The 14,017-nt window shown below is 36.2% G+C and overlaps 1 protein-coding gene and 1 long non-coding RNA gene across 3 annotated transcripts in view; one reads left to right on the forward strand and one right to left on the reverse strand.

The window, feature by feature from the left end:
* Positions 1–5,595, reverse strand: part of PDE6C (phosphodiesterase 6C) — a 31,108-nt gene extending 25,513 nt beyond the window's left edge. For both annotated transcript variants that reach the window (XM_074874935.1, XM_074874936.1), the window contains exon 1: positions 4,959–5,595. In XM_074874935.1, the coding sequence (XP_074731036.1) occupies positions 4,959–5,438 (480 nt within the window). In that variant the 5' untranslated portion in view covers positions 5,439–5,595. The remainder of the gene's footprint in view (positions 1–4,958) is intronic.
* Positions 1–13,951, forward strand: part of LOC141945969 (uncharacterized) — a 35,704-nt gene extending 21,753 nt beyond the window's left edge. Inside the window, exon 4 of the long non-coding RNA XR_012629690.1 lies at positions 13,821–13,951. This is a non-coding gene — a long non-coding RNA (uncharacterized LOC141945969). The remainder of the gene's footprint in view (positions 1–13,820) is intronic.
* Positions 13,952–14,017: the final 66 nt, after the last annotated feature.

The following is a 14,017-nucleotide window of genomic DNA, read 5'->3' on the forward strand; positions in this document are numbered from 1 at the left end:
CTAAATGAGTTGGCCATTCATTAGGCCACACAAAAAATCATGTGTTGTCAGGGATGTAGAACACCTGCATTTTGACATGTAACTTACTAGCATTACAGAACAATTTGACTTTGGTATCTTCAAGATCACTAGAGTTCTAAAACTGAATCAAGTAGAAATTAATATATATTTAACAGCATTTGGGGGCTGAACTTTTCAGTCATGCCACGGAAATGTCTGCTTGTTATTTGCTGTATGTGGTGGCTGTTTTGCAACTTTTTGAAATTGAATCTGTATTACATTTCTTTAAGTACTTTTTTCACATAAAACAAGAAAATTAGGCTAAAAGGGAACTTTTCGTTTTAATTTTTAATGCTCATTTTTTCTTCAATTTTGGGAGCTTCCTCTTTTAACAAATTAATTCAAGGAAAGCATTAAAGGTTTGGGGTTTTTTTCTGGAAAGCATAATTAATAGAAATTTGTTCCTGTGTTAAAATATCTTCTTGTAATTGACTGAATCTTTGTCTTTATAACAGATTGGAACACGTTTCCATTTTTCCAGTTAATATTTACCGTACCGAGTGTGAGTTTATGACAATCTGGTTTTTATTATCAAGATGATAAGATAAAAAGGAAGAGCAGACATAAACATTTACAATGCAAGTTTTCCCCAGGTAAAGGCTACCTCTCAATTTTTTCCTCACTTTTAGTTTATCTTGGGTTTGTTTCTTTCAATTCTCATTACTTTCCAGACATTCAGGAAGGCAGCACTTCTGTAGTGTTGTATATCTTTGCTCTCATTTCTTCTCATACTAACAACTCTGAGTTCGTTTCTCAAGAACTTGCACCTAAAATTATATTAACAATTTTCCTCTGGCCTTTGAAGCTTTTTTTAACATACTCTGCCTTGTCAATATGTTGGATATTTGGGTTTCTTCTCCAAGATCACATTGTGAGGGGACTAGTAGAACATGAGTTAAGAACTGAGACATCTTATTAGCAAGTGACTGCCCTGCTACCAGCTCCACCACAAAATGACTCCATTCTTTCTGTTTTCAGGGCAACCCGTTGTGTCATTGACCATCTTGCTCTCTCCTGTGCTTTCCCACTGTTTCATATTTTTGACATGGATGCACCTGATTCCAGCAATGTCTTCTTGCCCTAGGAGGGAGTCTAAGACTACCACTGGGTCCCAGGACCACTGCTATGTGTTACCAGAGCAATTGTTTACACACAGCAGCTGGACAACAGTTTGATGTCCAGGTGTCCTCACGCCACAGGGGAGTTTGAACTACTGAGTTGCAAAACCATGCTTCTCTTTGCTCTTCTCTCTCCCTTCTTCAAACAATCTTTGATTTATTTTACACTTTGATGTAGATTCAAGAAAAGGGATGGAGTGTCTCTTCTTCCTCATTCCAGGCTCAAACAGCCTGGACTCTGGGAGCTGGCACATTCCCATGAATCTGAAACTCCTGTCACTTCAGACAGTCCTGGAATTAAAGTCTCTCCCACCCTTACATTAAAGAGAAGTAGAGCTCCCACAAAAAAATTACTCATGCAAACTGAAGCTGGATCAGTTTACAAAGGGATGATACAAGTGCTTGCAACGTGAAGATGTATTTAAGATGTTTTGTGTCATAGGTTTCCAGTGGTTAAATTAGGTGCCACAACCATCACTGCTCTGGCTGCTTAATCTGAGTTGGAAGCACCAGAATCTCTCCACACTGTTGTTTCTTCACTTACTGGGGGTTGTGGATTCCAGTGCAGGACCTCTAAAAATGAAGGCTTGTTATTTCAGCATCAGAACATTTCAGTCCCTTTATGAATCTAATCCAGAAGCCTTCACTTCTTTTGAAGCATATTTTCACCATTTACAAAGTTTTAAACTCTACTATAACCAGAAATATTATTTCTCGAGTTTCCAATTCTCAGTTAAATCTTTGTCTTCAAATTTCTCTGAATTAAAAGGAATAATGCAATAATGTAAATACATGATGGATTAAAGCAAATTTATATTGTCTTTATTATTGGTTCTTACAGGCTGAGAATCTGAGATTTTGATTCCCCAGAAGACATGTTCCTTGTTTAACTATTTTTTAGTTCTTAGTTTTATTTGGAAATAATGCCTTGGTAAAAGATGTGGGGTAATTGTAGTCTTCTTTATCATGTTGTCCATGTTATCAGTTAATATTTAAAGAATACTAATAGAAATATCAAATTTTATGCAGTCAATTATTTTACTCTGGAATATTTGAGTCACATACTCTGCCAGTCACTGGAAATAATATGAGGCAAATTAATAGGGTGGTCCTGTCTCACCTCCTATTTCTCACTACTATTAAACACTGTTAGCTCTAGCAATCAACAGGTCCATAATCTTGTGGGGGGAGACTGTTCAGGCTACTAAGTTAATTACAGAAGGTCTGTATCTTTTCCTCTGCGTTTCTTTTCTGAAGCATTAGTCAGGATGAGGAGCTTCCTCACGTTTTTTGGTACCTTTCCAGGTTAAAGAACGTGATAATCCCTAAAGAACTGGCTACCAGGCACTGAAAGTGGAGTCTTACGTTTTTTCAATGATTTATTGCTATTGTGATCTTTTATTACATTCACTCTTGTTATAAAGGGGTGGTGACTGAAGCATGGAAATGTCTCACTGTGGGTTTGTCAATGTTGTCATGTCTTTAAGACTTAAAAAACACTATGCTGTTTGGATATGGATTGTGTCAACAATAGAAAGGGTTTAGACATGACATCTTTGAAGCACTCTAGCCATCTAGAATTATTCATTGTGCATTTTGTATTCTGACAAGGCAGTAGGGGCAAAAATAATCTCTGGTTTAACTCAGCTTGTCATTTTTTGCTCAAGATTTCGGTAGCAGATAATCTGGTTTGACTGAAGTGCATACAAAGTGATCTGAAAAATAATTATCCTTTCAAAAATGTGATAAAGGCTTCAGTGGCTGCCTATTTCTGCTGCCATGGACTAATTATATTCCTTAAATGTTACTGACTAGTGGAGTTCTGGGTTCCTTACGGAGATAAAGATTCTGGTGACATTAGTGGGAGCTTTGCCTATGTGGGGAGTGTGGATTTGGAGACCTGGCTTTTTGTACAAATAGAATGGAAATGGTGACAAATTTGAGACCTTCAGGGTTATTTTTAAATAACAAATCTTGGTCCCAGAGAAGTCTCTGGGAGTTTTGCAATTAACTTCTAAAATGTCAATGTTTTGATGCCATTTAGTTATCAAATGAGGATTAATGGCACCATGGTTTAATCGCATGTTTAAGTGTGGTCCTAATGGCATAGACATCAGTAATCCTAAGAGAGTAAATGGATGCCTAAGTACAGATTACCTTAGAATGACTGAATAATAGCTGGACAGATATTCAGCCAACATTAATTTATGAGTGCAAAATATATACCTAGCAGGATGAGATGGACAGAAAGGTTCTCTTATTTAAGCATATTCAAATTACACTTGTCACAAAACTTTGAACAAATCCTATTGCAAATGAAGAAATATTTGGGCAGCCCTGCTCTGGGCACCTCTCACAGAATGATATTAAGGAGCAGTGCAGTGTCTGATAGAAGGCACACCTTTCTTGATCCTCCTGATCTTTTCTCATGTAATCAGCCTTATGAATGTAGAAGGATTATCCTTCCAGTCTCCCCATGTGGTGGTAAGAGGCAGCAAGTCAGGTGCTTCTTGTCAGAAGAGCAGCCATTGAAGAAAGCATCTTAGTGGTCAGTTAAAAATCAACTGACTTGTTTTCTCAAATTTCTTGTAATTGTTCTGTTGCTCCTGTAATTCTTGCTTACTTCTGAGGTAGTTTACTATATATTGGAACGTTCTTTTCACATATATATACATTTTCATTTGTTTCTGAGCTTTAAAAGTAGCCCTTGGTTTCTTTTTGTCTGCCAACTTTTAACATGATAAAATACATTACTTTTTGTTTACCTTCTGGAAAACATAGATAATTGCAGTGTATAAAGATTTTTATTATTTACATTGAGCTTAGGATACTGAAGGAGTTTCCATTTCTAAAATGGCCTGGAATTTTAAATTGACTATATCAGAAATACTGAGAAACCAGACTTTCATCTTGTATCATTATCTTAGCACCATTTGATTATGCTGAGCTTTTCCACATAAGACTAAAATTGCTGAAGATGTCACCATTTGATAATACAAGGTTAGCTATTTTTAAAGAAATCTGCAACAATCAAAGCATATTTAAGTTTCCCCATGTATTTCAGAGCAATTTCTAAAGCAGTTCCCATCCATGCATGTTTAATTTCTGTTAGGTCACTCATATTTTAATTAACATTTGTAATAACTCTTATCAGCACCATAACTAAAGAAGGTGATTCTGTGCAAATTCAACAGGAACTCTGAAAATGTTGGAGCAGCTCTGACTCATTAATCTTCTTCTATAGATGGTTCTGAACAAAATCCCTGGATCTGGATGTACTCAAAAGTTGGAGCCATTTTAAATTCAAAGAGAGACTTGAAGCTGAGCATACATGTTGACATCATCATCATGTGGCTTCATTCACCTACTTATAAGGAAACATCCTTATTACAAAAGCTGCAAATTAATTGTATTTAGAGGTGCATGTATGTCAGCACAGAATGATAAGGGAAAACACTTCCAAGCCCATACTGGAAAACAGAATAGGAGCCTGATTTGTTCAACAGAAACACAAGTACTTATTGGTCCCTATTAATCTAATATTGTCCTCCCTTATTACAGTAAATTACATTACAACTATTGTGCAAGAATACTGGAAATACCTCACTAAGCTACATGATGTGTTTCTACTGGATTTTAAGCAAACTCTGCTGCTCCTTTCTCATGCTTTTGGTCTGGATTTTTGTCTCTGGGATGTTTTTGAAGAATGACTCTGTACCACAAGCCCTGTGCAGGAAGCTGAGTAAGCAAGTGCACAAAAACTCAAGAGAAGTCACTTACCTTTTTCACATCAGGTATATTAAAAAACTTCTTCGTATGAGCAACCCATCCAGCTATCCCGATGTCTAGAGGGAAAACAGTCTCATTGTCTGGTTTCACCAAATTCTCCTCAAAGCTGGAAATTGGAGTGACATTGAGAAGCCTGGTGGCTACCTCTGGAATACCGTTTCGGGAACGACAAACAAACATACTACACCGATCAGCTGCCAGCAACTGTGCCAGCCTCTGCAGGGCCTTGTGCACTATCTTTTCCACAGTGCCTCCGTCATCCTGGATTTCTGTTAGCAGCTCAAAAAGTATGTTACACTCCTCCAGACGGGACATGTCTTTGAAGCTGACTCCTTCCTTCACATCGCCAGGGCTCACTTTAAAGATGCTACTCAGCACTTCTGCTCTCATTTTTCGGTCGAAATACTCCTTGGCAAACTGGGGGTTGTTCTCCAAGTATTTTTCAACGGCATCTTTATTTACCTCAACCATTTTTGCTGGATTGTTCTTAGGATTTCTTTTAGAACTGCATCACCATCAAAGCAGGAGTGGTAGCAACAAATCCTAACTTCATACTAGTAAGAAAACAGTACTTTGTACGTACTGTATAGCTCACAGGCATAGTACATTCACCTTCCTCTGTGACTTCCAAGCCTTCTGAAACTCTTGAGGTATGACAGAAGGCACTGGCTTAGCATCTTCTTAGTCTGAGATCTTGGAGACTGCTAATTAAAGAGATGTCAGGACACTAAACCCCTGACCATTCTTAGCTCATAAATCCTAAGGGAATAATTTTACCATTTTAAACTAACCAATTAATTCTTAGACCTTATAAAATTGTCTGATGTGTAGGTACATAAACCTGTACGTTATCTCCTTCATTCACAGTATATATATTGTAGTATACACACAAAAGTTTCCATTAAAACTTAATATGAGGAATTCCACTTAGATACTTAGCCCACATTATACACGTGCACAGATGTACACACATGTATTTGTAAGAGGTACTTAAGGGGAGGAAAACAGAATGTTGCAGAGAAAATTTTAAAATTGCAAAATTTAGTTTTCCTTGAAATAGTCAGGAGATGATCGAAATTGCATTACTGAAAGTAAATAATTATGAAGCTATACATGCATAAAATGGGTGAAATCCTAAAGACCTTAAAAAAGTCTGAGCTTGCTCAAGTGATTTGCTCAGGTGAAGATGGAGTAAAAGAATTAGAATTTGACTCAGCACAGCCAGATATCACTTATATATAATTTTTTAAAAAAATAGATGGCCTAAAGGAAAGAGTAAAATTGGAAAATGGCTTGAATTCAAATTGAGTTCAGGAGACAGTAACATTTTTACTCTCTAAGCATAAATAACCAGACAGGGTCCTGCAAGTAGTGTAGTTTCTTCTACGCCTTCTTCAGAAAAAGTGGGAGATCTCTGCTCTCTTAAATAACAGAAAAATGGTAATAACTGACATAGCGGGCAAAGAGGGAATCTTGAGTCTAGTTGTAGCTTTATAACATGTTTGAAGTTTCCTACTGTTGGAAGTTCAGCATTACTCACATGAATGGAAAAAGAATGATGAAAACTGTTGAATTTTAGGAGCAAACACCCCAGGGCTATGTGAATGAAAAGGCTGAGTAAGTTGAGTGCCAGCTACAACAGCAAACGATCTGTGTTCATTGAAACAGATCTGAATTTCAGCACAGTAGGAGGGCTGCAATACAGTTAATCTTACTTCTATTTGTGACACCCACATTGATCAGAACCAGAAAGAGATTCTTGGTATAAGAAAAATGGACCACATACTCTTTGGCAATTCTTAATTTGAAAAGAGTAATTGTCAAAGTACAACTTTATCTGTCTCCCAGAGGGCACAGTGTATTAACATCCATTTTTATCAACATATCTAAAAGAATCAACATGGGCAACCGATACTGATTTTCTCGTGCACAAAGAACAAGTCAGTGATTGGTGTGTAATGGCAGTTAACTCAGTACGTTAGTTTTCCCTCTGACTGTGATATGAAACCCTGTGTAAGACTAATTTTTGCCAGACTGCAGTTGCTATAAAGATTTTAAAATACATCTGAAGATCATCACAGTATGGACACATTCTGCCCTGGTTCCTTTTCTCTGGCTGGGTTACTTACTCCTAGCAGCCCTGGGGGACAGCATAGGACCCTCACTGGTGGGTGTGTGAGGTTATAGCATCTTCTTTATGGGTGTGAACCGGTGATACTAACTTTGTGATAGACTGCAACTGCAGCAGAGCAAGATGTTCTCACCATTGTACACATGTACAGTCTACAAGAAAACAGCAGAAGAAAAGCACATATATCTTAGTCTTTGAATAGTTTCATGATTTGAGCAATACGTATAAAAGCAATAGAGACTTGAAAAGAATTGTATATGTATTTACACATAGAGTTAAATTATTTCTTTTCATCTGTCATCTTGCTAATTTCTAGCTCAATACTTTTCATGCTGCTCTTTAAAAAAGAGGATGTTGAAGAGCTCCAATGAAATTGTGTGAAGGAATAGTAACATTTTTGCATTACTTGTTTGGTCATACTTTTTTACTGACTTTGGAATAATCTACATAGTAGTTTCTTTGAAGGAGGAAGGGTCTATAGAGGATCTGTCTCATGCCCAGCTAAAACATTCCAGAAAATTATCTTCTATATAAGATTTACACATTAATCTTTATCACATGTGAGAAACTAGCTTTACAAGCATTAGTTGTTCTTTATATTATGATTACATTAATTCTATGAAGTAGAGCAGTCTGTCACTGTCTGGAGGGAGAGTAAGTGAAGATAGGTAACCTGACTGAGTTACACTGTTTTCTTTGGGGCCAGGGTAAGCTAACAATTTTATGATCATGTGTGCCCACTTTTTTTGATATGCAAGATCACCTAAAATGCTTATCATGCTTCCACCAAATCTCCCTCGTGCCCAGCTGTTTTACAAATGATAAATTACACTATTTGTACTTTGAGATAACAAATAAAGATCATATTTTAATTAGGCACTACTGTAAGGTGATAAATCTTTCTTTGTAACAAAATATTTCAGATGTAGCTGGGTTGTCCCATAATCATTCTTGAATCATCAAACCTTTTTTTTTTTTTTCTTAATTCAGATTCAATCTTACAGTTGCACTCTTGCTCTGTAAAGTGTTTGTGAAATGACATGGAAAGAAGTATCAGAAGCCAATAGGAAGTTTATGTTTGGAAGACAGTTAAGTTGGCTTTTTTTCAACAACTGCTGTATTAGTCGTGTTTCATCGTGAACATTATGTACATATTGATTAACCATGAATAATTAAGGCAAACCAAGAAGTTGAAGTGATTTCATAGAAATCAAAATGTAGTTTGGTACATAAATGTACCTTACATTTATGGAAGTCTGCATTTTAGAGTTAGGAAAATACATTGTATTTGTCTTGATATTAGACCATTTAAATATTTTGGAGCACTATTTTAAAGTTTCTGTGCTGGAATAAGAAATTTATATTCTGTTCTATCTCCTTTACTCTCCTTATTTTCGAACAATATCAAACATTTTATCTTTAGTAATTCTAATTCACATTTATATTTATTGTAAGAAACTATACCAAAAAATTATTTCACATTTCTGGCACTTTCCAGCATGATTTTACTATCATATTTCCTAGCAATTTTTTAATAAGATCATCTATTAAGAAAATACATTTTAATGTAGGATCCGTTATATGCATGGAGATTTAACAGTGCAAACTAACCTTGCACAGTCATTTTCACTGCACTTTTAAAGGCAAATATAACATGCACTGGGCTTTGATTCTTTTCCATGCTGAGGTTGTTTGATTTAAAAACATGATGAGCAGGGTGGTATATTTTTAAAATTGTTTTCATTTCAGAGAATATCAGAAATATGTATGCTTTGTGATTTTAATACATACAATGTTATTTGCCTTTGACATTTATAGTTGCTACAGAAATAAAACTATTTACGGAGTCGTTCTTAATAGTAGACTCTTCCTGAGCCCTTGTGATACATGGAAACTCCTAAGAAGGATAACTGACAGACGTAATTATTTAAATAGATTCAAACAGCACGTAAATGTCAAAGGTATTTATAAGGTTTCCCAGTTCAACTCCGTGTTTGTATCTGAGTGTCTCTGTTCATCTTGATACAGTTAATGTGGTTCATTCAGTTAAGATTTTTCTGAAGAAACACAGATCAAATATGTTTATTTCAGTTGCATGGCTTTTGATGTGGATAATTTTGTGACCACTATCTGGACATCGGAGATTTATATGTATAATCCAAGAACTTAATATTCAGAAATATTATTGATTTTTTTCTAAATGATTAGGTTGTGAGAATGGATTCTGTAGGTATTTACAACAGGTGCTGCGTGCCCCTAACACAGTTTTTGGCATTGAAATATTTTGTTGTCACTGATCTGGTGTTTTGGGGACCTTTATAAACAACCTCAACTTTTATGTTTCTTTTAAAATAACTTTTTGTCCCTTTTCTTACAAAAATAATCTTAAAAATACGAACACTGAAGATATTAAGTTAGCTGCTGTTTCCATACAGTTGCAAATTTTCATGGTCCCTTAAAACTACCAATTATTAGCTCTGGGGTTCATGAAATAAGTAGTCAACACAGAGTTTAGATTCTAGAGGAGATTTCCTGAAGTAAATGGCCAGTCTAGCATGAAGGGGTTAACCTGGGTTGCCAGATGCACAGCAGCTTTGACTATGAGCATGAAAAGTTTCTTGGTAGCTTGACATGAATTTTAGTATATGGACTGAACAAAGGACAGCAGCCTTTTAATCTCATCCACTCTCGTATTTACTCCACGGTGATCTTATGTTACCTGACTGTTGTTTATTACTGAGAATATTACTCAGTACCGCTGAGAAGAGTCTGACTTTTCTTCATACCCTCGTGCCAGATACTTATATACTTGATAAGTTCTCTCCAAGCCTTCTTTTCAGGCTGAACAGTCCCAGCTCTCTCAGCCTTTCCTTTGTCAGATTCTCTGTTGCTCAGTGATGTTCGTGGCTCTTTGCTGTACTCACTCCAGTATGTCCGTGTCTTTCACCATTCATAGTTTAAAGCTCTCCTCACCAGCCTGGCCAGCCTGTTGGCAAACTACATCTTTGTTTCAAGTTGTTTCCATTTTAGTAATGCATCTAGAAAATCATTTCAATTCAGAATCACAATCCTCAGAAAGGTTTCCTGAAGAGAATAAAGGTACCATTTTAAACTAGGTTTGTTTAAATACTGTTTATAAAGATTTCAATGTAAATTCACTTCTTAACCAGAATGTCACATCACTGAATTACAAAAACAGGTAGAACACAGGCTGGCATGGTGCAAAGGCTAATCTTTTCAATTCCATTTTGTCCTTGACCTCTGTACTCAGACTGCCACCAAGGGGAACAGTTGTGATGGTGACAGTGTACGTAGTTGTCCCTTACAAAGTACACGGAGGCCCTTGGCTCAGCTCATGCCATTTGTTGTTGCTTGTTAATATGAGTCTGGTTCCACAGGGCAGTGGCTACACTTGAATCCACTGCTCTGTGCACACAGCAGTCATTCATTCCCCCACAAAATCTGCCTCTAGGAGTTTAATGGGTACCCATGTTTGTGAATGGCATTCTATAAATAAATAAGACGACATCAAAAAGTCTTTCAATCTATGCACAGTCTGGCTGGAAATGGATGCTCCATTTCCTATTACCAGTTCTTTGAGCCAGCTTTCTCCTAAGAGCTAGACTTATTCTTGTGACCACAAATAAAATTCTAGTTCTTTTAATACTTAAAGCTTCAGTGTTGCAGTGTTAAAAATGTTTTAAATAGTACTTTGACTCTCATTTCTTCCTTTTTATTAGAAAGTCATAAATGAAACTAAAATAACTCCTACAATGAAAGCTTTTTTCTGCCATTTCCTTTGAAGATCTAACCTTTTCTGTGTATTTTATTTTGCTATTCCTAATGGAAAATATTGCAGAATTTTACAGGCTATTAATGTAAAAAATATTTCAATCTCAGAATCACTGCCAGAAGTTAGACCCTTTTTTGGCCTTTTGGCAAAATTCAAAGGTAGAAGAATTTTTTCCCTTTCAATTAAATACAGTTCCAAAAAATACATACTGCCTTTTAAAAAAAAATTCAATAATATTCAAAATATGCTGCCAGCTTTGAACAATAAAGTGGGAAGTCATATGTGAAATTTATCAAGCTGGGTTTTGAACTTAGCACAAGTTTTGTAAATGTATGCTTTACGTTAGAGGTTATTTGCATGTTTATATGTTATCAATATTTTAAAAATTCTTTTAAATTTAATTGTCTGAGCTTTCTGAGAACCCAGCAATCACTTGATGCCATTGACTTGATCTGTGCATACTGCTTTCAGAATCAATTGAAATCCTGGCCCAGATTCTGTTCCTTACTGTTTGCATGAGAACTACAAATCTGCAAGGGGTATATCCAGATTCCAAAGATCTGGATGAGGATCACTTGCTGGCATAATTTCTCAACTGAACCCATAGCCCAAGTCAATCCAAATGATGATTAACTGAGGCAAAGTTTACACTGTTTATGAGTTTACATAGTTTTGCTGGCATAGCTACATCTGTTAGGACTGAGAAAAAATTCACCCTTGAATTGCCATAACAATGCTAGTCTGCCAGCAACCTTCCATCCCTCCTCCAGTACACTCCTGATCTAGACATAACTGACAACAGAAGAGCCTTTTCACCTAAAAAGCTTGTCTCATTGAACTAAAGAAGTGCTTTAGCTGTAACTGTGGAAGGACTTCATTAACATAAACTGCATCTCAGGTAGGCAGAGTTGGAAGTATAGCTAAACGTGAAGAGGCATAGAGCCAAACTTTTACAATGTAATCTTCAAATTGTACTGACTTGCCCAGGTACTCTTCTGCAGTTGTTGAAATCTGACTGGGAAATACTGGTGTGACTTCACTGTAGCTGCGCTCCCACAAATCCACAATGATAACAGTTCAAAAGAAGAGTTTTCTCAGGCATTGCCTAGAGTTTGTAGAGATCCCAGACTTGAGGAGATGAATGAATTAGAAGTCTCTGCCAGGCACCTCCACCACATATGAGTTGCCAAACATTGCAGAGATCAGTGGAGGCACACAATTAAAAAAATGCTGTGCCAAGGCTAATACAAAATTACATGTTTCTGATTTATTTTCGTTGATGACCTCAGATTAAATTAAGAAACTGCAATGGCTTTTGCACATATTTAGAACTGATCTTCTTAAAAATTATTAACAGAAGTAAATTTTTGTTTCAGTGAAACCTGGATTGGTCTCCTGTCTGTAAAACTGCTGAGGACAACACACAATAAGTATAATGGCTCTACTGACCTAGATTTTCAACGTGGTCAAATCTCATCAGGTTTTGATTCATTTGAATGATTGACTGTAGACTCCTTTGGAAACCTCTGCCATAGAATTTTCATTGATAATTGTTACTGACAAAATTTTATAGACATGGTTCTGATTCTGAAAGGACCTCTCTAGGAATATAAAGCAGTATACAGATTTTTGAAGAGGACAAACTTAGGAGAAATAGTAATATTTGATGAATTGGCAGAGAATAAAGAAATAATTTTTTTCTTTGCTATTAAAGACAGTAGTAGATTTAAAAGTTATAAATGAAACTATAATCACTCTTCTTACTATCAGTCATGTGAGACACTGAACAAAGAAAATCCATGTTGATTTTGATCTTGTAAATATGATGAATTCATATATCAAGACTAGTGAGTATTTTGTAGAAGTTTTGTAAAAAGGCATATTTATAACTGGCATCACCATTTCCAGAGACTGGAACAAGTTTCTAAAAGCCACCAGAGCGATATAGATTGCTGTTTCTCTTCAGTCTCCGTGGGAATTAACAAACTAAAATCTCAGCTGAAAAATGAAAATATTGGCTTTTTGAAGGACTACTGTTGAAAGTTTCAGAACAATTAATATGCGTCAACTTTTCTGGTTATCTGTGTTAAATTTGTTCTTTACTCCAAATAGAAGGTTAATATTAAACATAATGGAATTTTTAGTATCTGATGTTATCCAGTGAATCAAAGGCTTCAGAACAGACTTGGAACATCCCTGAGCATTTGATGTTTGAGAAAGTGAACAAAAATATACTCTCTATGCAAAAAGGCTCCAACACAAAGCAGAAAAGGAAGATAAATCAAACAGACTGTGCTGCTGTTTGCATTACATATGAAAAAGACTGTAAAGGGTGCAACAGTAAAAAGTTTAGTATTTGGATGAATATGTGAAAGGAGTAGAAGGCTGAAGTAAATTTCTGGGAAAGGCCATACTGAATAACTTGTTTTAATTCTGTACATCAGCAACTATTGAAGTATTTTTTATACTACATCAGTATCTCCATATTTGAATTATACTTTTGCTTAATTAAAGTAATGAACACAGACCTTTCAACTAACAGGCTTCTGCCTTTATTCTTTCAAAATTGGGAGGTGAAAAAAGTGGGTGAATTAGTTCTCTTGGTAACAATCGGTCCTATCCTGATCTGGTTACATGTCTAGAAAATAATTAACAGGTTTTCTCTAATGCTTCCTAAAGATGTTGAAACTATAGAACAAATATTGACTGAGAGGCAGCAAAATTTGCCTGGACAGGACAAAACAATAATGGTTTATGTAACTGAAAACAGTTTGCCAAAAACAGAATAGAAATTAGGGAAGCTCTGATTTAAAATTGATGTAAAAAAGGCCAGATGTGGTATGTACATGCACTTGGGTATTTGCAGGCCACATATATGTCCTGCCACCCTTGCAGTATGACACAAAAGTGCTCTTTTGCTTTCCTGAAGATTTGCAGAGCCCCATTCCTGTCTCTGGGAGCCGATCCTGAGATGGTTTAACACCTGAGCCAGCCTTCAGGAAGCAAGAGGGGACCAGTCATGAGGACCTGAAGAAGTTCTGGCATGACCAGGCTTTCAGAAACATTAGCAGAAACTTGCAAGTATGATGTTTACCACTGTTTATCAGGGGAAGAGAGGGAAGGAAT

The sequence above is a fragment of the Strix uralensis genome, chromosome 7 (genome assembly GCF_047716275.1).
Source record: "Strix uralensis isolate ZFMK-TIS-50842 chromosome 7, bStrUra1, whole genome shotgun sequence".
In the NCBI taxonomy this organism is placed as follows: domain Eukaryota; kingdom Metazoa; phylum Chordata; class Aves; order Strigiformes; family Strigidae; genus Strix; species Strix uralensis.